Consider the following 27,182-nt stretch of genomic DNA (forward strand, 5'->3'; position numbering starts at 1 on the left):
ATCTGGTCCTGGCAACGCTCATCTCACCCTATAAGTAGAAGTCAAGAAAAATACCTGCGTGAACCACTTCCCGGCATTAAGAGACTCCAGCATGTCCCAGGTTAACATGGCGGCATTGACTTTGGTCAGGTTGGGGAAGACTTCCTGGACGTTCGTAGTTCTCTTTAAAGTGCTGTCATGCATAAGAAAGGGAACGCCATCAAAACTGTAAGAGAAGAAGAAGACACTAGTGTCGGTGTCATTGCCGGCCAATAATGGATACCAAAATTTGTCGCTGGCTGGGAGATGCCAAACTTTCTGTGCAGGGCGACTGTTCTAAAGTGCCAAACAGAAGCATTGGTCCAGCTGCCGACGGGAAGGGATGAGGATGGTGATCTTGGCATGGACTTAGGTAAATGAAGCTGCTTCTGAGTGCTGGACAATAACAATGAGAGACTAGAATTTGGTAGAAGAGAACCTACAGGTCCCTCTAGTCTGTCCTTTTTTTTTAATGAATATTTAATTTTTTTTTTACTTTAAAAAAAAAAAAAAAACTATTTTTTTTTATTATTTTACTTTTACACCTTAATAGACATTTTTTTCTTATGCTGGGAGATTATTTTTCCACGGATCTATCAGCCTTCCAGTAAATCCGTTCTTCCATTACCTTTTTGTCTTCTTCCCAATTTTAATTAACAATTCTGGAAATACCTAGAATACAGTTGAATATTTCTACCATACCTCCTCTGTCTCTTCTTTTCTCAAGTCTGGCCACATATAATAAAGACAAAACAGATATCCCACATTCTCATGGTTTCAAGATGGTGGGGCAGTGGACCTTTACATTATTCTGCCCAGAATGCACAGTGAAAGTAATTACGCTGGGCACCTCCACATAGCGCAGTAGCTCCTGATACTTAAAAAAAAAAAAAAAGATTCCTGCCTAAAACTGGTAGACTCCAACATGGCGGCTGCCGGCATTTCAGAGAGGCGCCGTTTCTCCTTCCGGTCGTGAAAGCCTGCAGACTACCTTATAGCTAAGGCAAGTACAGCAAGCAAGTATCTGCCCCTGTATGCCGTGTAGTCATGCGCCTGAAGGCGAATGCCCAGCCTGCCCGATGTTTGTCCGCCAACAGCCGTTACCATAAATATCGGAGGGATCATTCTGCCTGCTGCTGCAATCTCCGTCCGTGAGCGTATGCATGAAGCGGCACATGTACAGTCGGCAATCTGATTCAGCGGCACGTGTGCCGTTTGCAGATCTCTCCGGGATCCGTACGCATTTCCAGTAGTGCCCAAAATGCTAACTTAAATGATATTAAGGGCATTGTTTTAGGAAGCGTCAGACAAAGTAGAAAGAGCGCAGTTTTGGAGATGTGGCAACTCAAATACGGTTTTATTCAGCGACACTAATGATGTTAGGTTTTCCATAGGTCCGCTTTTAAAAGTGTCTCTCATCCCCATGCATTACTTGCTCCCACTCACGGTTACAGGACTTTCTTTGGGCTGCACCCACTCTATGGAATGCCTTACCACGCACAATACGACTTTCCTCTAGTCTCCAATCTTCAAGCGATCCCTGAAAACTCACCTCTTCAGGCAAGCTTATTAGATCCCAGAACCGCCCACATAACCTTCATAGCTTCCATATCTAATTACATCCCCTTTCACAGTCCACACACAATCTCACACATCGTCTTCCTCTCACATCCTCCTGATATTTGGCCGACATTCCTGTGTGACTGGATCATGCAGCCCACCAAGAAACTCTGCATTCTGGCTGGACCAAAATTGCATTATATAGCACCTATCCTATGTGTATCAATGCCTATTTCCCTATAGATTGTAAGCTTGCGAGCAGGGCCTTCCTACCTATATATCAGTCTGTTATTACCCAGTTTTGTTCTATTAATGTTCCTAATTGTAAAGCGCAACAGAATATGCTGCGCTATATAAGAAACGGTTAATAAATAAATAAAATAAAAACACGGTAGTGGAAAGTTTGTGTACGAAACAAACAAGAGCAACAGGTGGGATAGAATCTTGAAACAATTTATCCCAGAGGGTTTTCCCTCTACTGTATGTTGAAATGTAACTAAATATTGTGATACAAGGCTTTGCTTCTTCCATTTACAATCTTCACTGTTGATTTAAGAACCTTTTTTCACTGTTGATTTAAGAACCTTTTTTTATTAAACAATTACTTCTATTGTTTCCTGGAAACGCCTCAGTTTGGACATAAATTAGGGGGAAAAAATAAACGTATCACCATCCAACTATCCTCTGGTTATATAATCCGCAGCTTTATCTGCCTACAATTAGCTGTAATAATAACGGCCCCTTATCTTTTGCAGTTAATGGAGGGGTTATCAATATAGATCTATAAACATCTAAGAGAGTCATTTGGACGGGGAATACGGCTAGGGGAATCCGATCTTAGAGAGGGACAGTCAGAGCCTTTGCTATTAGATTGTCGCTGTCTAGCCTCCCCTTAGTTCACACGGTGATCCTGGGTCTGGGTAACAGAGTAATGAGGTATCTCTGCTATCTGGGTTGTATATTAATCACTGGCAGGTATCCCATCAGTTCATTTGCAGATAAACCCTACACCGTGTGTAATCAATGCCGGGGATCTGAAGGCTGCAATTCAGGGTTTCAGAACGGTCTATCTGCCCTAAAATCTGACTTATCAATCTCCTCCAGCTGCCTTAGGGGAGACTTGTTGGGCAGCCTTAGCCTTAAGCTTATTGGTGACATATGGGGAAAAGATCATGGGGTCTATTTACTAAGCAGTGTTAGGAGACAGAGTGAAAAGTGATAAGAAAGTGATAAGGTGCCAGCCAATCAGCTCCCAACTGTCATTTTTCAAACACAGCCTGTGAGATGACAGTTGGGAGCTGATTGGCTGGCACCTTATCACTTTCTTATCACTTTTCACTCTGTCTCCTAACACTGCTTAGTAACTAGACCCCCATACCTCATAGTCACATCAGTTTCCAGGCCGTCACCGCCATGTTCAATCGTTTTCTCAAATGACATCTTGGTGTTTTCTGGTGCCAGCTGTGAAGAAGGGGGGGGGGATGAGACAGAAAATATAGATTAATCTCAATATTTAAAAACACAAAAATCGAGAGAACGAGAACCAGATGGATTTGCAAAGAAATATTACATGAAGATAAAATAAATAAAGCGAAGCGATTCATGAGGTTTTGGTTCATAAAAAATTAGAATGACACAAGTAGTAAACATATGGTAAATTAAGCCAGTAGCAGGCACGGACTAGAATTATTAGCTGTTATAAGCCCAACAACTGTTTTTGACCTATTAAAGCCAACATAAATTTGGGCATAGCAACCCTCACACTCTGATAATTGGTGGTGATGCCCACCCGTAGCACCTTATTGGAATAATCCCCCCCCTCCAGATATCTGAGGATGTGATCTCACGGCCATTCCGGGAATTCCCAGCCTCCACGCAGCTGGATTTCTCCATGCAGGAGAAACTTTTTTTTCTATCAGTGCTTCTGACGCGACAAGCTTGTGTCACAGGAGCAGAGTGTCACAGGAGCAGAGTGTCACAGGAGCAGTGTGTCACAGGGGCAGAGTGTCACACGGGCAGAGTGTCACAGGGGCAGAGTGTCACAGGAGCAGAGTGTCACAGGAGCAGAGTGTCACAGGAGCAGAGTGTCACAGGGGCAGAGTGTCACAGGGGCAGAGTGTCACAGGGGCAGAGTGTCACAGGGGCAGAGTGTCACAGGGGCAGTGTGTCACAGGGGCAGAGTGTCACAGGGGCAGAGTGTCACAGGGGCAGAGTGTCACAGGAGCAGAGTGTGACAGGAGCAGAGTGTGACAGGGGCAGAGTGTGACAGGGGCAGAGTGTGACAGGGGCAGAGTGTGACAGGGGCAGAGTGTGACAGGGGCAGTGTGTGACAGGAGCAGAGTGTGACAGGGGCAGAGTGTGACAGGGGCAGAGTGTGACAGGGGCAGAGTGTGACAGGGGCAGAGTGTGACAGGGGCAGAGTGTCACAGGGGCAGAGTGTCACAGGGGCAGAGTGTCACAGGGGCAGAGTGTCACAGGGGCAGTGTGTCACAGGAGCAGAGTGTCACAGGAGCAGAGTGTCACAGGGGCAGAGTGTCACAGGGGCAGAGTGTCACATTCCTCTGGCTGCCTTAGCTGCTACTTTTATTAAATCCAGAACAAAAGACAGCTCGATAGCTATTTCTTGAAAAGTCCGTCATGGCCTCTGACAAGTGCTGATGGCTGCTATCCTAGCAATGTGCAATCGGTGGTCCTCCACCATCAATGGACGAGTGGGAGCCAATGGTTATTTTTTTTTCTTGATGGGATGGAGCTTAGCACCGCCCTCGGTGTCCGCTAAGCCCCACCCCATTTTTGCTCGGCCCGCCGTGCCCCCAGCAGCGGTGGCTATCGAGGAGTACAAACCATCGATGGTTCGCCATAGAACATTTTTGTGTCATTAATGGTAATCAGTGATGGATCCATCGTGGACATCCCACTGATTGCCATTCCTACTAAAGGAGTATTTCTCCTAATGGCTTTGGTTAAAATTGCTGCCGGTTTTGCATCATGGCACACGTGAGAGGGTTACTACTCACCAACTCTGACCAATCAGAGCATAGACATTCATTTAAATAGGACTGACAAGCGCTAAGTCTGTCATTAGGGATGGCCATCGGTGGGGTGTTCATCGATGGTTCCACCAGTGATTATCATCGATGGCACAAAAACCATCTATGGTGAAAAATCAATGGTTCGTACCCTCAATGGCCACCGCTGCTGGGGGGCACGGTAGGCTGCGAGCACCAAGGTGCAAGGCGAAGCTTTGTCCCGTAAAAATTAAAATAAAACATTGTTTCCTGGAGAACCATTGGCTCTCTGCCATCGATAGCAAAACCATAGGCCATTGACTGTTAACCATCGATGATTGCTAACAATCGGTGGTCGATGGGCATCTCTACCAGTCATTCACGGCGAGGTCCCTCACAGGACAAGTTCTGCATTGTTTGAAGTGGTTTTTCTTTTTGCCAAGTACATGTATGCCTACAGGGACCTATGGAATAGGTGAGTATTGAAGTGGAGAACGAGGCTTGGTTATTTCATGTACTGTATGTGTATGATTTTTTTTAACGTGCTTCATTAAATAACGGAGCGCTAAGTAAGCGTGGCGGCCTATAAACCTCAAGGCTGTGATAGGTTATGAGGAAAATGTCATTACTTTGTGTTTTGTTGTGTACGGTGCCAGATTGCTCAGTGTGCTATTGGTATGGGAGTTACTTCTTGCAGTTGTGGTTAGGGCAATCGGCCCATGCAGATGTTGTTTGAAGTGTACTTGCGTTGAGTGGTTCCGCTGAATAGCTGGACCGTTCTTTCCTATGCCACCATAGTAAATTATTATATAATAAAGCAGACTAATTTCATGACACTTATGCCACGTGTCATTATTTATAATTATATATACATTATATATACGGTTATGTATTTGGCTATCATTATTGACTTTGGAGCAGAATCTGTCATCAGCGGCTCCAGCATTTATACAAAGAACAGTGCGGCATGGATGTCAGTGATACGTAAAGCGCTATAGATGCGGTTCAGCGTCGGTTTAGGCATTTTGAAACAGACTGTCATAGACAGCATAGACAGCAACTTCAATTTAGTAAATCCAAATGATTTTTAGAAATCCAGTGGTTTCACCAAATGCCGTAACAGGGCTTTATTATGCCCTGGCCACTAAGCATATGAATTCATGCTGCCCGGGGCATCCTCAGAATCTTCTGGGGGGCTGTACATAGGCAAAAGCAGGGGGGGTTCCGTCTGCCTGGAAACCCCCTCCCCAGCACACACCATGACCACAATAGAAATAGTAATATAATAGAATTTTACTAGTGCTACATGTTCTTCTCAGTATCACAAATGAAATAATTAGCACCACCTGTGGATCTTTTAACATTTATCAGCCAGTAATAAATAACCTGTGCACCAACTAGGAGATCTGGAAAACATGCACTGTTAAGGATGTGCTGCTATAGAGCCCAATATGTACATATACAGTATGTCCAGGGCAGTGCTAGGTTCTTCTGCTGCTCTCACAGACTTGCTCTAATACTCTGGAATGGTGCCCACATCTAAAATAAAACCATTCTGCTCAGGCAGGATGGCCCTACTGCCACATTTAATGGGTTACAGTGATTGCTGGTCCTGTATATGCTGGAATTATGACACACAATACACTATGTATGACACATAATAAAGCTGGATAAGTACTAATTCTGCCCTCTTCATGGACTGGCCACACTCACTCTAAAATCAGGCATTTGGAAACCACCCTCTAGAAATCTTGCGTTTGCCACTGCTGTACACGTTGCAGTATGCATGCCTGGAGCGTGGGGGCACTGTAGGAATAATTCTGGCTGCAGGGTGGTGTTCCAGGCACCCTTCTAGCCAGATGCAGAGGCCATGGGGCAGAAACGGTGCTGCCCAGAGGGCTCTGTGTGGCAATACCCCTCTCTCACCCTTAGTTACGACCCTGGGTGCCACCTTTAAACCGACGTCGGTGCGCGGTGGATCCTGTCAGATTCAATGCACCAGCAAAACCGACGTTTAGTAAATTTTGCCACAGGAACCAAACACTGGTATATAGATGATTCTCTCTGTATAATGTTCTCTCTCTCCCCTCCCTATTGGCATACATTCTCATCAAATTATCGGCCCATTTATATAATTTGCTACAGGTAACCAAGTAGGCGAGGTAGTTTTACCATAACAGCCAATCACAATCTAAGTGTCATTTTTGCAGTAGTGTTTACAGAAAGAAATCAAAGGTCTGATTGGTTGCTAAGCTTAGACCACGTTTCCTTACATAGCTACCTGCTAGGTCAGTGTTGGCTAACCTTGACACTCCAGCTGTTATAGAACTACATAACCCAGCATGCACTGCTACAGTTTTGCTATTAGGGCATGCTAAAACTGTGGCAGGGCATGCTGGGATATATAGTTCCACAACAGCTGGAGTGTCAAGGTTAGCCAACACTGTGCGAGGTCATCTCTTCCTATCCTACCTCCCCGCCACATCTCCTGGAAGCCAGGTGAGAAATGTAGGGGGTTATGAAGAATGATAGAATTAGCTCCATATTGAATTAAATGACAAACAGGTTACAAACAAGTAGTTTAAATTTATTCTTATTGTGTTTCCTCAAAATACTGTAAAACTGGTTCTTAGTGTACAAAAAATTGTTAACGCTGGCAAAATACCATCGATGGGAATGTCATGCGTTTTAAGTGAAATAATAAAACTAATGCAACGAGCCTGGAAGCAAAAGGCGTTTGTGTTGCTTTATTTGTATCTATCTATATTTAGGTAATTTGTGATGTAAAACTTTTTTTTTTTAAAGGAGAAAAACACAAAAACAAGAAAAAGTCATCTAAAGGGTAAATTTTTTAAAGAAAAAAAGTAGTGTAAAAATAAAGCTGTCCAGCATGTGTGGGTTACATGCAAAAGCAGCCAGTATTTACCCTGCATGGAAAAAAAAACTATTTGTCCCCCCCTTGCATTGCAGCATAGTTTGTCGCTGTGCACAGTTACTTGCTTTTTTTCTTGCTTTGCGCTCAAAATATAACTTGGAATATTGTGATTAGGATAAAAAGCAGCTTATGGGCCTGATTCGGAGGCGGACAGTGATGCATGCGGAGCAGCGATATGTTCCGGATTCACAGCTGCGACAATATGCAAGGCTAGCCTCAGACTTCCAGTTGTGTACTTGCGAAAGTCGGACAAAGCGAGTCCTGAGACGCCCACTTTTAATGTCCGTGGATGGTGCAGCTCCACCGGTGGACTCAAACACTCTATCGGCGCATCATCGCCATGACCGTCAACACTTACGACGCTCTTTGGCTGGTGCAGCCTCCTTCTGAACGGTCTCTAAATATGACCTCCGCATCTGCAGCTCTGCGTTTGAGAACGCAGCCGCATTCACTGAACTTTTTGCGCAGGCGCAGTAGCAAATAATCGCTCATCTGCGCAAACATCGGCACCGAGTGCACCTCTGCGTCAGCCCCAATGTGTCAGTTGCTCCTTTTTAATTTGTCTTTGTTTGATTTTTTTTTTTCCTTTTGGTTTTTGGTGCAAGTTTAAAGACCGTTCTATAGGCGAGCGGTGTGACTTTTTGGAATAGGATGCAAAAACAAATGCAGATTTTGTAACTTGCATGTAAGTTGGAGTATGGGAATGCAAGGCCGGAGGGTACAGTGGTGTTCAGTCAAATACAAAATAAAGTGGATTTGTCACTTACTGTTGGCAATCCTCTGTGTCCTATTAGCAGGGGTTTAGCTCCCAATGTCCCCTCCTCTCTGATGCAGGGTGAGTACATTCCCAATGGGATAAAGTACAGGACGAGCAGCACGGCCAGATATGGGCCTATTATCACCGCCTGAGTGACTGTAAATACACAGAAATACCATCAACCTCCCTTAATAAATCAATATAGGGCCGCGCTGTAATTAAAGAAAATAATTCACATGGCCGGATAAGTGGGTACAGTATGAGGTACAATAGGGAAAAGACAAACTAAAAACCATAACAAAAAGTAAAGACAATAATGACTACCCAGAGCTGTAGCCGCCATTTTGTGGACTGACATTGTCAATAATTCACTGAGGTAATTGGATCCTAATGAATGTATAGGCTCCATTTTAATTAATGGTCATGTCACCATTGGCTGCTTCTGCTTATGAGTTTTACTTATACCCCTTTTACACCAGGAGCTAAAACCCGGGTTATTGCAGGGTTAACCCGCGTGGCTCCTTGGGGCAAAAGGGGAAAGGGTTGGATTGCCGGGTCAAGTGACTCGGCAATCCAACCAGGTAACTTGCAGGGTTTAACAAGGGAATAACCCGTGAAACACTGCGGTGTAAGAAGCGCGATCCAGGTCATGATGACCTGGAGCGCGCCGCATCCCGGCCGTCCACCTCCACGCCGGAAGAGCCGGGTCACTGCAGACTCGTCTCCAGTGTGAACGGCGCCGGCTCAGGAATTTCCTGGGTCAGCGCCGGCTAAATTCCGTTTCTGATCCGGTTTGGAACCCTGGGCCTGATTCAGACCCGGATGTAAGCGCTGTGTGCTCGCAACCGGGTCGATGGTGGGCCGGCTCCGTCGCGCGCATGCGCGAGACCCGGATAGCGACGGCTAATCCATCGCTCCGGGTCTCGCTACAAAGGGGGCGTGCGGTCGATGGTGAGTGACAGCACGCCCCCTTTGGTGGGTGTGCCGGGGATGTGGCTGCCCAGACGGAGGCGTTCCCATGGGAACGCCTAACGTCTGGGGCCGGCCCCACTGACATCACAAGTGATGTCAGTGGAAGTGCTCTCGGCTCTGATAGAGCCAAAAGCACTCCAGGGCTTGCGGCAACGAGACCCTACCACAAGGGCCTCGTCGAAAGCCCGATGGTCGCGATGGTCTTGACCATCGCGACCATCTTTTTGGCCGCTCACTATAGCTGTGGGTGGTCACCCACAGCTATACGAGCGGCCAGGAGGCTGCTAAAAAAAAAACAGAGGGACGGCCCTGATTCAGAGCGAGAGCTCTCTCAGAGTGTCCGGCTCTGAATCAGGGCCCCTGTTCCAACCTCCGGGTCAGACCCGGAATTTAGGTATAAAAGCAGCAGGGCCGGCTCTAGGGGTGTTCGACCAGTGCCATAGAGTGCGCACCCCTCCCCAACATCCCAATTTCAGTGGCCCGCGGGTGGTCAAATCAGGAGGTTGGGGACACACACCGCCACAGCTGTGTGGCCGTGTCGGACCCCCGGAGTGTGCATGGATGTCTTGTGCATGTGCGCGGCATCCATTCATTGACGGGAGAGGGCTGGGGGAAGCCCAGCCAGTGACGGAGGGCTGAGCTCTACCCCCAGCCTGACGTTATTTGGAAGCGTATCATGCGGGCACGCCTCCAAATAACGTCACTTAGGGGTCGTGGCCTACGCCTCCAAGTTCGGTCACGCACGGCAAAGCTGCAGGGTGCTACGCACTGAGCTGGCACAGGGTGCTCAGACCCCTGGAGCCAGCCCTTAAAAGCAGTATAAGCTACATTGAGGGCACCCAGAGACGGGTACTGTAGGGGCCCAGGAGGTAAAGGGAAGGTGTAATGTATTACACAGAGGGTCATCGGAGAGAGGGTACAATTACTCGCCCCTCCAGTAACCTCTAACCTGCCAGCATCACATCGGCCTAGTGCTGATGCTACCATGAATGGTTCCGTGGGGCGGTGGGTGGTGCCCATGCACCAGATCTCGTATTCAGGACTGATAGCACATGCATGAAGATGGCGGTGGTGGGACTGGTAAATAACACACAGCGCCATCCTCAGGAGGCGCTGTGTAAGTGGTCATGACGCAGCTTTGTCGGTCTAGTTATTACCAGAAGATGAAGGAGCTGCTGTATAAATCGATGAAGCGGTAACAAACCATTTTTGGGGCAGAAACATTTACCCCCTGCTTCTTAAAATCGGAAAAATAAAAAAATAACCATAGGGGCTGATTCAGCAGCGGGCGCAAAGCCGATATTTACACAGACCCAGCGATTATTTGCGCGTAAGTCGCATGGCACACACGTTGCGATTGATTTGCGATTACATATGAACCGGGGAACCATCGGCAAAGCGAGTGTCATTTGGTCAGCAGTTGGTGGAGGTAATGGGAGGGGGTGGTTAGGTAAACGCAGGCGTGTCTGACCATTTAAACGCCGTTTCATGGGCGTGCATAATTTAGCAACTGCAGTTGTAGCGTGACGGCTCTCTGCGTGTCAGTGGAGCTGCAGTGTTTGCGGCTGGTCAGACTTGCCGTACCTGCTGCGTGATTGATCGATTGTCGTTGATGGTACCGATGTTCATGCAGGAGCGCGACAGATACGAGAAGGCAGCAGTGGGCCTCTTTGTCGACTGAGCGTATTCGCGCAGCTGCGTTGTGTCGGAAATCGCAGCTGCGAGCGCGTTAGAAGCCTCTGCTGAATCAGGCCCACGAGATACAAAAGTGTGGAAAAGAAATATGGGGTCTATTTACTAAGAAGTTAGGAGACAGAGTGAAAAGTGATAAGGTACCAGCCAATCAGCTCCCAACTGTCATTTTTCGAACACAGCCTGTGAGATGACAGTTGGGAGCTGATTGGCTGGCTCCTTATCACTGTCTCCTAACACTGCTTAGTAAATAGACCCCACAGTGTCTGAAATGATCTTTTGTGCTACAATTTCCTGTTTTCCATTGTGTTCTATTTAATAAGAGTTTCCTAATATGTTCCTGGAATTGTGCTAACAACACCCTGCGTGTTGTTAGCGCAATTAGTGTCATTTCTTTAAATTGTGGTTTTCTTTCTTATTATTATTGGGAAAGCCACATGAAGCACAATCGCAGGGCTCTTCCGTACACGCATTAATCTATTGTAATTAATACCAGAACACGCATGTGAGGCGTCATCTCCCCCTATTGTAACACACAATATCGGAATAAATGCGTTTCTTATGCTTGCTGCAGATACTGCTCTCTGTAGGAGAGCATCTATAGCCCTTGTCTCATGGGATTATAATCAGACTGTACTTTGTGATCTAAACCACCAGTAATCTAGAGGAGATATCTCCCCTCACCCAATATTCTGGGTTCCACCAATTTTAAGATCGTAAGAGCCTGATTCAGAGCCGCTCGCTAGCGGCAGTACGCTCGTTCCGAGCGATGTTCGCACATCTGCGCATGCGTACGGTTTTGAGTACGCATGCGCAAACCAGTCAGTGCGGCCGAAAATCGTTTGTACGCTATATAGCGAGTGCCTGCTATTTTGAGTGACAGAATGAGGCGTATGTGGGTGGTAACAGGCGAAGGTGCTTGAAAACCGGGGAGTGGAATTCGAACGCAGGCGTGCTTAAAGGTCAAAATGGGCGTTTTAAGGGAGTGCCTAATTAATACAGCAGCGTCATTGACCACGTCACTTGTTTTTTCTTAACTCAGAACTGCTCGCAAAATAGCGGTTGAAAAAACCACCACAAGAATAGCGAGCAGTTCATACGCTGTACGATGTACTCGATTAATCTAATAAATAGCGGACATGACGTATGGTGCGAGCGGCCAGGGGGCGTTTTTATCAAATAAACGAGCGTATGTTTTGCTCGCTCGTTCAGACTTAGAGGTGTGAACAGACTGCAATTTGCGAACGGATCATTTGAATAGCCACCCCTTGTTTTTGAACGAACGACCGCAAATAGCGAACGGCTCTGAATCAGACCCTAAGTTCCTTGCTAGGTATAAAGATCCCGAATTACATGGACTGTGAGCCTGATTCTCTACGGATCGCTACTGCGATCGCAAAATACGATTACGCGCACGCAGATCTGCGGCGAAAGTATGCCAGTGAATGCTATCGCCAAGCCAGCATAGACCGCTCTCTCACATCCGCAGACCTGCGTATACATCGGTAACATCGGCCCCTCACGCACAAATACAGCAAGTCTGACCTTACTCAGAAATGTTGCACGCAGTGAGCGCTGAAGCTGTGTATGCCGTCGCAGTGGCGCATTCATTTACGCCCATGAAATGGCGTTCAAACGGACAGGCATGCCTGTGTTTCTCCAGCTGCTCCTCCGTCATCATCCCCAAACGCTGACGCCCTGTCCCTCAATCTGCGATGGCTTTGTATCTTGCGGAAGTGATCGCAGTGCTACCTCACGCACGCGCACAGCAGTGCGTGCGAAGTACGCACCATCGGCCGATCTGCGTATATGGTTGAAATTGCGATCCGTGCTTAATCAGGCCCTTTGTCCTGCTACATATTCATCCAAAAAATGCAGACCCTCAGCCCAGATGCTCTTGGTGGGTGGGAGGTGGAACTATCTGGTACACATACATTATATAAACAAATGATTACATATTAATATTTGAAATATTGTTATTAATTTATCATTCGAGAAAGACAATGCTGTAAGGCTTTTGATTAAAAAGTGGCTTGAAGCCTCTGTAAGGAGATAAGGGCCCTGGCTTCCCAGGCTACATTACATTACAGATATATATATATATACACACAAACACAGAACAACGACCATCTTACGTGTTGTGCTCATCCTGACAAAATACAGAACAACCGGCCAGGACAGCAGAGTCATTGCTGCTAGAGAACCAATGTGTAGATATGGAGCCGTCACCTGTAATGTATGGACACAATGGTATAGTAGGCAATAAAATATTATACAAAGAAAACCCTTCACTGAAAGTGGGGGCGGCCATTTTGTTAGCTGGACCCAGGTACACGAGATGGCAGCCGCTTTTCATAGAGCTCCGATATGCCGTGTTACTAAATGATCAAATAAATAAATCAAACTGGCTAGAGCAACAAAAGTATTTTATTTCACTGCAGTGGTGGCGTCACTAGGAGGGTGCCAGCTGCTGTGTTACTTTGGCGTCACCCCCTCAGAGGGTGTCACCAAGCAGCACTGCAGCAGTGATGAATGACGTGCAAATGTGCGTGCCATCCACTGTGCTGGGAGAGGCTGGGGGCTGCCGGGCAGCTCCTGGAGCACTGGGCAAGCCCCAGCGTGATGGGAAGGGTCACAAATTAGGGGTATGGTCTTTTTCATGGACTTCGGCGCGCATGAGGAATCCCTAGGTGCTGCACTGTGTGTCATCACCCATAGTGACGCCACTGACTTACTATCCATCCTATTATAACCATTTCTACAGACTCAACATCTCATCCCTAGAGTGGGATGTAACTAGCCTTGGTGAGCGATCAAGTGGAAATGTTGCCCATAACAACCAATCAGCTTCTAACTGACATTTCATACATTGTGCTATAAAAACGCATGCGCACAGCGTCTATTCTGAGTACGGGGGGAAGCCCAGGGGCTGCCTAGCATCTCGGAGATGCTAGGCACGCCCCATTAGTGACATAAACGGGGGCGTGTCACCTGAACATGCCCCTTTAGGATTAGGCCACACCCCTTTTCTGACGCGCATGCGGGTCCCGAATCCCTCTCACCAGATGTTGGGAGCAATGCTAATGGACAATCACGGATAATTTACAAAAGTAGGGACCAAACACACCCTGCTATCATAAGTAGCGGGATTGCCTCCCCGGGTAAATCCTTCCTCTGCCCCACCGTGTGGATGTGCCATGTCATGCCACCAGTGTAATGCCACCAGTGCCTGCTCATAACACTGGGAGCCCAAACACTGATATATGTATTACCACCTCCTCAGGGTGAAGTGGCATGACGTGCCCATCTCTCTTGGAAGGGACAGTCATGGCTGGATTGAGGTTTGTGGGGTTTTGGATACTGAGGCATGAGGAGAGGATGAGGAGTTCCTGGCAAACTGATAGTCTGCTTTGTGTATATATGTACAAAAGTACTTTAAGAGAAGCATCCCCTTATCCCTCGTGGGTTCCCAGTCATACCTGGAACGAGAGGCGCACGGTCGCCCATTCTTCACCCCATAAATTAGACAGGACAGCAAGTGCAATAATAAAGAGTAGGAGGACAACCAGCGTCCCGGCCTGTCAGTGATAAGAGGGAACAGTCAGACCGGCAGCAAAACAACATCATTCAGGGCCTGTTTCAGCCCGGATCGCAATTGCAACCGCTCACGCAGATCAGCCGATGGTGCGTACTACGCATGTGCGTATGCGTCAAAGTGTGTGTGCGTGATAGGATTGCGATCACACTGCGATCACTCACACAGAAAGAAAGCCACCGTAGTGTGAGTGACATGAGGTCAGCATTTAGGGGTGGTGACGGGGGAGTGGTCGGAGAAACACAGGCGTGCTAGTCCGTTTGAATGCCGTTGCATAGGCGTGCATTAATTAGCCACTGCGACGGCATACGCAGCTTGTGTACTCATTGCGTGCGACGACAGTTGCAATTTCTGAGACAGGTCAGAGCTGCTGTAATTGTGCTTGAGGGTACGATGTTACTCTAGGTTACGGATGTGTAAGCAGGACAGCGAGGTATTACGGATAGGAGATAGCGCTAGCGGGCGTCTGCTGGCTGGGCGAATGCAAACATTAGCATATTTTCGCAGCAGACCTGCGTGCATGATTGCATCTGCGATCGAAATTGCGTTCCGTGCTGAATCAGGCCGTAAGTACGGACTAAAGAACAAACTGCAATGTGCAAATAAGTCACAGAATAAACACAAGAAATGTAATTTACAAACACAGAGAGATACAAATCCCCAACTAAAATGACATTTTCTCTCCTTTCGTCATGTTATTTTTTTTCAACTTTTTCCAACATCACAATAACATATTCCAGCAAACTGATACCCTAGGCGTCCGCGCAGATGAAAGCGTGAAATGGGGATGCGCGCTCCTGTATATGTGCATGGCAGAATATAGTCACCAATTCCTAAATACAGTAACCCCTGGAGCACAACAACTTTAGCAAAACAGACAGTAGGAGAATAGACAGATCTGTCTACAGTAACACAGTGATGACATGAAATAGCGACAAAATATTTATTATGCATAAAGTTTGGGCAATGGCAAGAAAAAAATAGGATGCATCAAACTTCTGCAGAATGTAATAATAATAAAAATCTATATTTACAATAATAGTACAGTAATGTAGAATTTGGCAATATTATTTTTGTCACAGTCAAGGTTTTATGGTGCGTACACACTGGGCGATAAAGTGGACGACTGAACGATAACGATATCGTTATCATTCAGTCGTCCACTTTATCATTCATTTTTAACCCCAAAACGATGAACGATAACGACGATGCGCGTTCCCGCGGGTCGTTCGTCATCATCGTTCATCGGGCTGACATGCAGGCCAACCTGACGATCTCGTCAGGTTGCTGCATGTTGGGGAATGGGGGAGAGAGCCCGGCGCTGAACGATATCGTTAATGATATCGTTCAGCGGCTGTGCTCAATGTCATGAACGACATTGAGCACAGCCTGCCGGGGACACACTACACGATATCGCTCAGGGAGCATATCATCTAGTGTGTACGCACCATTAGAGATTCCTGCCGTCCCCCTCCGGCCATGCCTGCAATCGGGCACAAAGGGGTCTATTTAGTGTTAGGAGACAGAGTGAAAAGTGATAAGGTGCCAGCCAATCAGCTCCCAACTGACAATTTTTCAAACACAGCCTGTGAGATGACAGTTAGGAGCTGATTGGCTGATACCTTATCACTTTTCACTCTGTCTCCTAACACTGCTTAGTAAATAGACCCCAAAGTCCTCTAGCATTACAAGGAATGGCACTGTCATAACTCAGGTTACCTGAGCTGACCATAAAGGGCCATCACTGGCAACAAGAGGGCTATACAGCCAAAGGAAACACTTCAGGCCCACTTGTCATCTGGAGCCAACAGCCAATTATTCCCACCCTCCCATCCCAGCACAGGGACAATGGTCTCACGTCATCTACATTATGAGGTATTACAGTATAGCAAGACGGGTCTCTACAGCAGTATCCGTAGCAATAAGGACAAACCACGAGGGGGCATCAAGGGTGCACATATGTGCCCACCACCACGGTGAAACCAAGAAGCTGTAAATGAGGGCTCGTACTACCAGTGCAGTATGGGGACCGGCAGTCCGCAGAACCGGCTCTACCTGCCCCCACCATAGCTTAGAGCTGTAATGCGTCTAATTTCAATAAAAGCTGTGACCAATCTGTCCCATACACGTCTCTCATGTCATTTATTTCAGGGTGGTAAAAGGGCAAACCATAGCGGGAGTAGAAGTTGTCAGCAATCAGCACCATACGTAATGTTTCCAAACTATACAAACAAAGCATTACTTTAGAGTGAATGTGACTGCGATTTATAACTTATCCAACACGGAAAATAAAATATTATATATAATTATATACTGAATATATATATAATTTTTTTTGAAACACATAACATTAATATAGTTTTTTAACATATCGGCCATCACTATATATATTGGACCATTGATGATTGGACTGTCGCGACTTTGCATTTCCCCAGCGACTTTGCATTACACATTGGGCTTCCCAATTAGCAGACACTGAGGGAGGGTGCAGGGTTGCAGAGGGGCCGGGAGGTCCTTTCGCCCTTGGCGGCTGTTGGAAGATTATCTTCCAGCAGCCGCCCAGTAAGCGTTACTGACTGATCGCATTGTTTGTGACCATGTCAGGTAACGCACAGCCTGGTGTGGTGTCGAACACTGCGACCACACCAGGCAAGTGTTTACGGCTTGAAAATTTAATTTTTATTACATTTGATTTGGAATTTAAAAGGTTACAAGGCACTATGGACATAATCACAATCTCCTTGCAATGCCAGGTATCTCACCTTGTGGCTCCAGTGCAGGTATAGCTGCTGGCCTTCCGAGAGCAGACATACCGCTAAGACCTAAAAATAAAAATCAGATTTGAAAAATAAACAGCGTTGAACATACAGAGTGGCCTCCCCTCATCCGAATTATGTGACCCCCCCCTGAGACGATATTCTTTAGAGAACACACCTGTACTACAGAAATCCTGATGAGGTCCAGAGATGGGGTCATCTTTCTCCCATGCTAGATTCAATAAACTCATTTGAAAGAGAGTCCCGCCCTGATGAGTGCCCTCTTAACACTTATTGGGGTTTATTTAATAAAAAAAATAAAAACACGGCATTAAAAAACAAATCCCGCTTTGCCTAACAAATTACTGCTGTACTTCTATCTTTTGAAGTGACGGGACAGACCGCGCATTCTTTACATCTTTCCCATCTGTAAAAGACGTCTGCATCAACTGCATGCGCCAGTCAGCGTCAACGACGTCAGACTATGGGGTAGATGTAATTAGCCCTTGTAGAGAGATAAAGTGGAGAGAGATAAAGTACCAACCAATCAGCTCCTGTCATGTCATGTGTTTGAAAAATGACAGTTAGGAGTCGATTGGTTGGTACTTTATCTCTCTCCAAGGATTAGTACATAGACCCCCAAGGGGTTGGGTATGAAGCCATCTGACTAAATCCCGACGCCGCAAGCCCGAACGCTGAAGATCCTGACTGGGGTTGGTAAGAACCCTAACCCTCCCCTCCCCCCCTAACCCTCCCTTAGTGGTGCCTAACCCTAACCTCCCCCCTGGTGGTGCCTAACCCCCTTCCCCACACCCTAAACCTAACCCTTCCGGGGTGGTGCTTAAACCTAACCTCCCCCCCAGGGGTGCCTAAACCTAACCCCCCCACCCCCTAAACCTAACCCTCCCGGGGTGGTGCCTAACACTAAATCCCCCCGGATGTCCATAAAAACCTAACCGTCCATCCCCGCGGCTAAGCGCTAACACTGCACGGCTTACCTTCATTCGGGAAGCCGTCTGTCTAGATTCTGGAGTCAAGATATTTCAATGCCTGTCTTTAGTACCGCGTCGGTATTTAGACGCCGGGATTTAGTCAGATGGCTTCCTGACCCGACGGCATTTTGACTGTATCCCCACCCCCACCCCAAGACCGGGGAGCTTGCCATAGGAGCGGCGAAGAGAGAAAGCCCTCCTGATGAGCGGAGAAGAGTGTCAGGTGGGGGAGTGGAGATGAGATAGAGCTGGTCGGGGGAGCAGAGACACAGCCATAGGAGCAGAGAAGAGAGAGAGCCATCCAGGGGAGTGGGAAGCATAGGAGAGAGAGAAAGAAAGACAGCCAAGGAAGTGGGGAGCATAGAAAAGAAATACAGCCAGGGGAGTGCGGAGCATAGAAGAGAGAGAGACAGACAGCCAGGGGAGTAGAGAAACAGAGAAGAGAGAGACATCCTAGGGAGCGGAGAGCCGGCTGGGGAGCAGAGAAGAGAGAGAGCCAGCTGGGGGATAGCAGAGAGGCTTCCTGGTGAGCAGAGAAGAAAGACAGCCAGTTGTGGGAGCAGAGAACTGGCTGGGCGGGCGGAGAAGAGAGAGAGTTGTCTGGGAGAATGAAGGAGAACATGAGCTGGTTCGTGGAGTGGAGGACCGGTCGGGGGAGTGGAGAAGAGAGAGGTGGCTGGGGGAGCGGAGAAGAGAGAGAGTTGGCTGAGGAAGCGAAAAAATATGAAGATAGAAATAGAGATAACAAAGGTAAGTGCTTACCATATCTCATATTTTCTACATCAGGGTCCATAGGGTATCCACAGGATACCTTGGGGATGTCCCAAAGCAGTATCCTTTAAGGGTGGGGACGCTCCTGTGCTGAAAGGAGAATCCGCTGCCCGAAGGAAGCATCCTGAGAGGCAAAGGTGTCAAACGCGTAATACCTCACAAAGGTATGGACCGAGGACCATGTGGCAGCCTTGCAGATCTGGACTGCAGAGGCACCACGTCGAGCAGCCCACGAAGGACCCACAGACCTAGTGGAATGAGCCCTCACAGAGGAAGGAACCGGAAGGCCTTCATGAAGATAAGCTTCTGAAATGGCCATATGAATCCAGCCTGCCAAAGTCTGCTTTGAAGCAGGCCAACCCTTTTTACGGAAACCATAGAGGACAAACAAGGCATCCGACTTCCTAAACGAAGAAGTGCGGTCAACATAAATCCTTAAGGCCCGCACAACATCCAAAGTGGCCTCACCCACTGGAAGATCAGGTGAGTTAAAAGCCGGCACAACGATTTCCACGTTGATGTGAGAACTGGAAACAACTTTAGGAAGGAAACCAGGACGAGTGCGCAGCTCCTCCCTGTTCCTATGAAAAATCAGAAAAGGGGGTCTACAGGAGAGAGCCCCTAAGTCAGAAACACGTCTGGCCGAAGCAATGGCCAGAAGGAAAATTGTTTTAGCTGTCAGCCATTTGGGGTCCACTGAGCCCAGTGGTTCAAACGGCGGTCCCTGGAGAGCCCTCAGACCACAGCTAAATCCCAAGGTGCCACCGATGGAACAAAAGGTGGCTGAATGCGGAGAACACCTTGCAGCAATCCTACGATGGAACCAGACTGACAGGGCAGACACCTGCACCTTCAGAGATGCAAGGCGAAGCCCATGGTCCAGTCCAGCCTGTAGGAAAGCTAACACTCTAGACAGACAGAACTCCCGAGGGTCATAACCTCTCGGTCGACACCACTGGAAGAACGTATGCCACACACGATGGTATATCCTTGCAGAAGATGGTTTCCGAGCATAGTTTGCACTACAGAGCTGGAAAACCCCCTGGACCTTAACATGGCCGTCTCAACAGCCACGCTGTCAAAGACAGCCGAGTCAGGTCTGGGTGAACACAAGGACCCTGTGACAGGAGGTCCAGACGTAACGGCAACCGCAGAGGAATGCCCATGGAAAGTCCCTGGAGGTCTGAGAACCAGTGCCTCCGGGGCCACGCGGGAGCTATCAACAGGAGCGTCCCTCCTTCCTGTTTGAAAAACCCGGATTACCCGCGGAAGAAGGGAAACCGGAGGAAACAGGTAAGCGAACCGGAACGTCCACTGGACGGACAGAGCATCCACCAGAGACGCCTTTTCGTCTCTTGTGCGAGACCCGTACACCGGCAACTTGTTGTTGTGCCGGGACGCAATGAGGTCGATCTCTGGAAGACCCCACCTGTCCACCAGCAGTTGAAAGACGTCCGGGTGCAGAGACCATTCCCCCGGATGAACGTCCTGGCGACTGAGAAAGTCAGCCTCCCAATTCAGCACTCCCGGGATGAATACCGCTGATATGGCCGGGAGATTGCGCTCTGCCCATACCAGGATTCGGGACACCTATACGAGAGCCGCCCGACTTCGGGTTCCTCCCTGCCGATTTATGTAGGCCACGGTGGTAGCGTTGTCTGACTGGACCTGCACTGGGTGACCTCGGAGAACCAGATGTGCCTGCTGGAGAGCATTGAATACCGCGCGGAGCTCCAAAATGTTTATGGGAAGCTCTGCCTCTGTCTGAGTCCACCTGCCCTGGAACAAGTGTGGACCCGAAACTGCTCCCCAGCCCTGAAGACTGGCGTCCGTTGTCAACAGGACCCAATTCGCCAGCCAGAACGGACGACCCTTGTTGAGTTGGGTCGTCTGCAACCACCAGGCTAGGGACAGGCGAACCTCCGGAGTGAGCACCATCGTCTGTGATTTTAGACTCTGAGGCAGTCCATTCCATTTGGACAGGATCAATTGCTACAGAGGTCTGAAGTGAAACTGGGCATATTCCACCATGTCGAATACTGACACCATGGAGCCCAGTAACCTCATCGCCGAGTGCAGAGACACACGACGATTCTGCAGACAACTGCGCACCCTCAACTGCAAGGCAGAGATCTTTTCCTCCATCACAAAGATCCTTTGCTGTCCGGAGTCCAATAAGGCTCTGAGGTGCAGAATCCTCTGAGACGGGATCAGGGTGGACTTCTGCCAGTTTATCAACCAGCCGTGCCGTTGCAGTACCGCAATGGTCAGGTCCAAGTGGCGTAGAAGGAGCTCTGGAGATCCTGTCACCAACAGAAGGTCGTCCAAGTACGGTAACATGCGGACTCCCTGCAGCCGCAGGGAAGCCGCCATGACCGCCATCACCTTGGTGAATACACGTGGTGCTGTCGCCAGCCCAAAAGGTAATGCCCGGAACTGGAAGTGATCGCTGCGGATTGCAAACCTGAGGAACTGTTGATGGCGTAAAAGAATAGGGACATGCAGGTAAGCGTCCTGTATGTCCAACGACACCATGTAATCCCCAGGTTCCAGCGCCAGAATGATGGACCGTAGGGTCTCCATCCGAAACCTCGGCACCCGCAAAGACTTGTTGAGTGCTTTGAGGTTGAGGATCGGACGATACGACCCATTGGGTTTCTGCACCAAAAACAGATTGGAATAGAAACCCTGGCCCCTCTGGGAGAATGGAACAGGCACTATAACTCCAGCCTGGAGCATAGCGTGCAAAACCTTCCGCAGTTCCATGGCTTTGTTCCGGTCTGATGGAAGACCCGTGGTGAAGAATCGGGACTGGGGCCTGTGCCGAAAGGAGAGGGCGTACCCGTGAGAAACCACCTCGTGAACCCAAGTGTCTGTCGTGATAACCGACCAACACTGGGCGAACTGCAGCAGGCGGCCTCCCACTTTGGGATCCCCCAAAGGGAGGCCCGGACCGTCAGGCCGCAGGCTTGTCATCTGGCTTAGGGGCCGGACGTCTGGTACTCCAGGCCTGTTTCCGGGGCTTGACCGATTTCTTGGGGCCAGCCTGTCTGGGAAAAGACTGTGTCTTAGGCCTATCCTGGGCCCTGTAAGGCCGAAAGGATGACGTACCTGAACTGGAAGGAACCGCAGCCGACGGAAGACATGCCGATTTGGCTGCCGCCAGCGTGGCTACGATTTTGTCCAGATCCGGACCAAAGAGGACTTCTCCATTAAATGGCAAAGCTTCCAAGCCCTTCTTGGAATCAGCGTCCGCCTTCCAAGATCGCAACCATAAGGTGCGACGAGCAGCTACAGCTGCCGAAGAAATCCGAGACGCCAGGGTACTGATATCTAAGGCCGCTTCATTGATTTAAGTGGCCGAATCCCGGAGATTGCCTATCAACTCGGTCTGTTCAACCGAACAGTCGGAATCGAAAGACGCCTCCAAACTATCAGCTCAGCACTCCATAGCTCGGGCTACCCAACAAATGGCCATGGCCGGCCTAGCTGCCCCCCCCCCCCCCCCCAGCAAGGGAATAAACGGACTTTAGGCAGATCTCCACCTTACGGTCCGTAGCATCCTTCAAGGAAGACATGGAGGGCATGGGCAATGTGGCACTTCGGACTAGGCGTGTCACATGAGAATCCACCTGTGGAGGGGATTCCCACTTAGAAAAATAATTATCCGCAAACGGATAAGCCACCGCCATGCGTCTCTGAGGCTGATACCGTTTGCCCGGATGTTTCCACGCCTCCTCTAAATGGTCCACTAACTGACCCGAAAGAGGAAACACTGTGGCGTCACCCTTAATATCCTTAAAAAAGGCATATTTAGATTTGGACACCGGAGGATTTTCATCCTCAATCACTAAAGCTGTGCGGGCTGCCCAAATAAGTCCAGGAATATAAACCTTGGACCTAGCGTCTGACTCTTTAGTACGGAGAGGTTCCTGGTCCGAAAGATCCAGAATCTCCCCATCATCAGACGTCACGTCGTCATCCTCATAAGGAGCAGACAGAGACGCCACCGGCCGCTTATCTGGCCCCATAGAGACTCCCCTTGTAACACGTCCGACAAGTGCTGTACAGAACTTGTCAGAGAATTAACCCACGCAGGCTCCTGAGAGACTTGGGGAGGGGAAATAGGGAGACTGTGGGGTACCATCAATTGTCTCGGGAAACCCTGCATGGGTGACGACACAACTGACTGCTGGGACAATCCCATCTGTGTGAACGCAGGCTGCGGAGCTAACTGGCCCACGAGGGTTGTAAGCGATTTGGCGAAACAAGCCCAGGGCGGCTCCTGTACCGAAGCCGTGACAGTAATTGGCCGCGCCAATAAATAACACTGCCGACATAGCCCCTCCGCGCTACCCTCCCCCTCCGCTATTGGTACCTTACACGTAGTGCACATAAGCTGGAGAGGAAAGTCACTCTCAGACATGATGGTAAGTATGTGACCCCTCTCACTGATACTTGTTAGTATAGTGTGAGACCACCCTGCAATCACCGCACCGCAAGGGCTTTAGCAAAAAAAGATCAGGGACAGTGAAATGGCTGACAGTAGAAAGTGAAAGTACAGGCAGCAGACGCTAGCATAGGTCACATACAATGCAAAGAAATCAATTCCTGCACTATCAGCGCTGATCCTCAACTACGCAGACACAGAGTCTGGTAGGACACAGCGCTGCATACACAGACCTGAACCAATGGAGGAGAGGTATGCCGGGGCATCCAGACCGCGATGCCACCGATCAAAAGCTTCCAGCAGCGTTCACCATGCTTCTTGTAAAGATGGCCACCGAGGAGCATAGAGGAGGCCGGCCTGGGGGAGGAGCGCTGCCACAGGGCCAGTCAGCTTAGAGCAGAGAAGGCTGTGTGCAGCGGGGGAGGCGCCGGCTGTGCACAGGGAAGGCACGCTCCCCTGGCATGCAATTAACCCCTGGGACGCCGCAGTGCTACCGCTCAGCCGTGGTCCGCTGTCCCAGGGGGCTAGTGGAAGCGCAGGTTAGGTACCTGGCTCCACGCTGCTGCCAGTCCCCAGGGAGCCCCCTGCCTGGGGACTCTGGACCATGTTTCAGCAGGGTCCCACCGCGGGACCCCGCTGCTTACCTGCTACCCCCTTGGATCCGGCCATGGTCCCAAACATCTGGGGTCACCGCTAGCTGTGATCCCAGATGCTTACCAGCATCCCCGGATCGGTACCGGCGTTCTGGTACCGGCGGGGGTGTAGGGAAGACAGCATGGACGTCAGCACTGAATGTCCATGCTGTACTTCCAGATGTGCAGCCACAGCTGCATTGAAGAAAACTTCAGGTGCTATTCTTAGCCCCCACTCCAACAGGTGCATCCGACTCCGGCCGGGCACCAAACGAAACTGAGATGCCTTGGCTCGGGGGCGGGGTATAGGAGGGGGACCCTAGTACATCCTGGGAGGCTGAAAACTTAACTCTATGGTGCCCGATGCCTGACGTCATCACCTATACCCCAAGGTATCCTGTGGATACCCTATGGACCCTGATGTAGAAAGAGAGAGAGATGGCTCGGAAAGCAGAGAGCTGACTCGCGAGTGGATAAGAGAGGGCCGGCTGTGGGAGCAGAGAAGAGAGAGAGCCGGCTATAGGAGTTGAGAGCTGGCTGGAGGAGCGGAGAAGAGAGAGCGCCGGCTGGGGGAGCACAGAGCTGTCTGGGGAGTGGAGAAGAGAGAGAGCTGGCTGGGGGGAGCGAAAAAGAGAGAGAGAGACAGGCTGTAGGAGTGGAGAGCGGAGAAGAGAGAGCGCCGGCTGGGGGAGCATAGAGGCTGTCTGGGAAGAGAAAGACCTGGCTGGAGGAGTGGAGAAGAGAGAGAACCGGCCGGGGGAGCAGAGAAGAGAAAGACCTGGCTGGGGGAGTGGAGAAGAGAGAAAACCGGCCGGGGGAGCAGAGAAGAGAAAGACCTGGCTGGGGGAGTGGAGAAGAGAGAAAACCGGCCGGGGGAGTGGAGAAGAGAGAGAGCTGGCTGGGGGAGTGGAGAAGAGAGAGAGCTGGCCGGGGGAGTGGAGAAGACAGAGAACTGGCAGGGGGAGTAGAGAAGAGGGAGAACCTGCCGGGGGGAGCGTAAAGTTGGCTGAGGGAGCAGGGGAGAGAGTGACACGTTTTAGGAGCAGGGAGCCGGCCGGGGGAGCGGAGAAGAGAGAGAGAGCCAGCCGCATGTAGCAGAGAGCTGGCTGGGGAGTTGAGAGGAGAGAGACGGGCTGTAGGAGTGGAGAGCCGGCTGGGGGAGTGAGGAAGAGAGAGAGCCAGCTGGGTAAGCTGAGAGCAGGCCGGGGGAGTGGAAAAGAGAGACAGACGACTGGGGGTACAGAGAGCTGGCTGGGGAGTTGAGAAGAGAGAGAGGCAGCCGGGGGAAGCAGAGAAAACCCAGCCACTATAGTAGTTATGTTCTGGTGACTACCACCATACAATAACACCCTATGCTACGGAAAGTGTTAAGGAGTCCAGATATTGGGAAGGTGGTGGTGGGGGTTCTACACGGGTATTCTTGGTTAGATAGAGATAGATAGATAGATAGATAGATAGATAGATAGATAGATAGATAGATAGATACTGTATACATAAATATATTACACCTACACATTCATTTTTAGTTCATGTTTAATACAAAAACACTTGTGCCATTTTGACATTTTACCATTTACACTGCGTTATGCAATGTGAAATGAAATAAGAAATTCACAGTCTTCTGAAATAATAAAAAAGAATAAAAAAAGAAGAACAATGTAGAATTGGTTTGGGTACTACGGTACCTAATTATTACTGATATTGATGCTGGAAGGTCACTTGCCCATAGAGTGTCAAAATATTCCCAGAAGCAAAGGGGTTAGCACATGTCCCGGGCAGAAACAATCCTCTGTAACCAAATTATTAAGTAACGGAGCTGTATACTGTAATGTACTTATCTAGCGGGACACCAGGACTTATTCTGCGTGCATGAAATATTTAAAGAAAATATATATATTTTTTAGGTAGCTACCCCACAGATAATAGGATAATACTTACCACTAATATTCCAATATATGTAAACAAAACAGCCACCACCGCTAGGATTAATATCGACCACAGGAACCAGTATCCTAGACTTCGATACGTGTACCTGGGAAAATAAATCAAGGAAATGGGATTTTGGTGCATAATTCACACAGGACCAGTTTAACAAAAGGGTAGATGAAGCTGTGACAGTGTAGTAAGACCTCTATCCGCGGGAGATGGGCTACAGAAAATTATTTCTCGGTTTATTTGTAAACTAGGAAGATGTATTAATTACATTTAAAGAGGTCATGTCCTAGTTTGTAAAGAACAGGCTTCGAATAACTGGTAGTAAAAAAAAAAAAAAAAAAAAAATACACAACATCCATAACAGCTGTATGAGGCTGAGGGGTCTATTTACTAAGCAGTGTTAGGAGACAGAGTGAAAAGTGATAAGAAAGTGATAAGGTGCCAGCCAATCAGCTCCCAACTGACATTTTTTCAAACACGGCCTGTGAGATGACAGTTGGGAGCTGATTGGCTGGCACCTTATCACTTTTCACTCTGTCTCCCAACACTGCTTAGTAACTAGACCCCTGAGACTCCATCCTTGGACAAGACAGTTGGTCATCTAGCAACCTAATTAGCCCGACCAAGGTGCTAATGACGCTCACTGACACGCCCTTGCTGCAATCTACACCAGTAAGAAACAGGGACTAGCAGTTCAGGGACTGATCACTGCCCAGTATGCTATTAGCTCATTCTCCATCTCCAGGTAAACTAGGGACATTATTTTATGGTACAGGCTTTGATTTGGTTGGAGTAAACAAAGGGAAGCCTTGCTACCCTGGCCCACCATACAGAACAAGAACAGACACTGGGGCAATAGTATCAAGTGGTGATAACCCCTTTTTTCATCATTACCGCAGGAAAAGAGATTATTGCTGCTTCTCCAAAATGTTTACAAATTCAGACCGAGGAGAAATCAGAGATTTATTTTTTCCTCTTAACCCTGCGTCGGGCGCAGCTGGCCTGACAGACGCCACAAAGATGTTCTCGCTCACCTCTCCGCCACAAGGGGCGTCGGGGCCTGCCCCTCCTAGTACCTTCCTATCTCTAGGTGCAGTTTGAAACCCCCC

General features: G+C 48.8%; 1 protein-coding gene across 2 annotated transcripts in view; it reads right to left on the reverse strand.

Annotated features, from left to right (window-relative positions):
* GDPD4 (glycerophosphodiester phosphodiesterase domain containing 4) overlaps positions 1-27,182 on the reverse strand; it is a 78,591-nt gene that overhangs the window by 24,232 nt on the left and 27,177 nt on the right. For both annotated transcript variants that reach the window (XM_088473797.1, XM_088473796.1), the window contains exons 4-10: positions 26,077-26,170; positions 17,300-17,359; positions 14,422-14,520; positions 13,078-13,171; positions 8,289-8,434; positions 2,957-3,039; positions 55-205 (exon numbers count right to left, since the gene is read on the reverse strand). In XM_088473797.1, coding sequence (XP_088329923.1) covers positions 55-205; positions 2,957-3,039; positions 8,289-8,434; positions 13,078-13,171; positions 14,422-14,520; positions 17,300-17,359; positions 26,077-26,170 — 727 coding nt within the window. The remainder of the gene's footprint in view (positions 1-54; positions 206-2,956; positions 3,040-8,288; positions 8,435-13,077; positions 13,172-14,421; positions 14,521-17,299; positions 17,360-26,076; positions 26,171-27,182) is intronic.

This window comes from Taudactylus pleione, unplaced genomic scaffold (assembly GCF_031769625.1).
Source record: "Taudactylus pleione unplaced genomic scaffold, aTauple2 ptg000140l, whole genome shotgun sequence".
In the NCBI taxonomy this organism is placed as follows: Eukaryota; Metazoa; Chordata; class Amphibia; order Anura; family Myobatrachidae; genus Taudactylus; species Taudactylus pleione.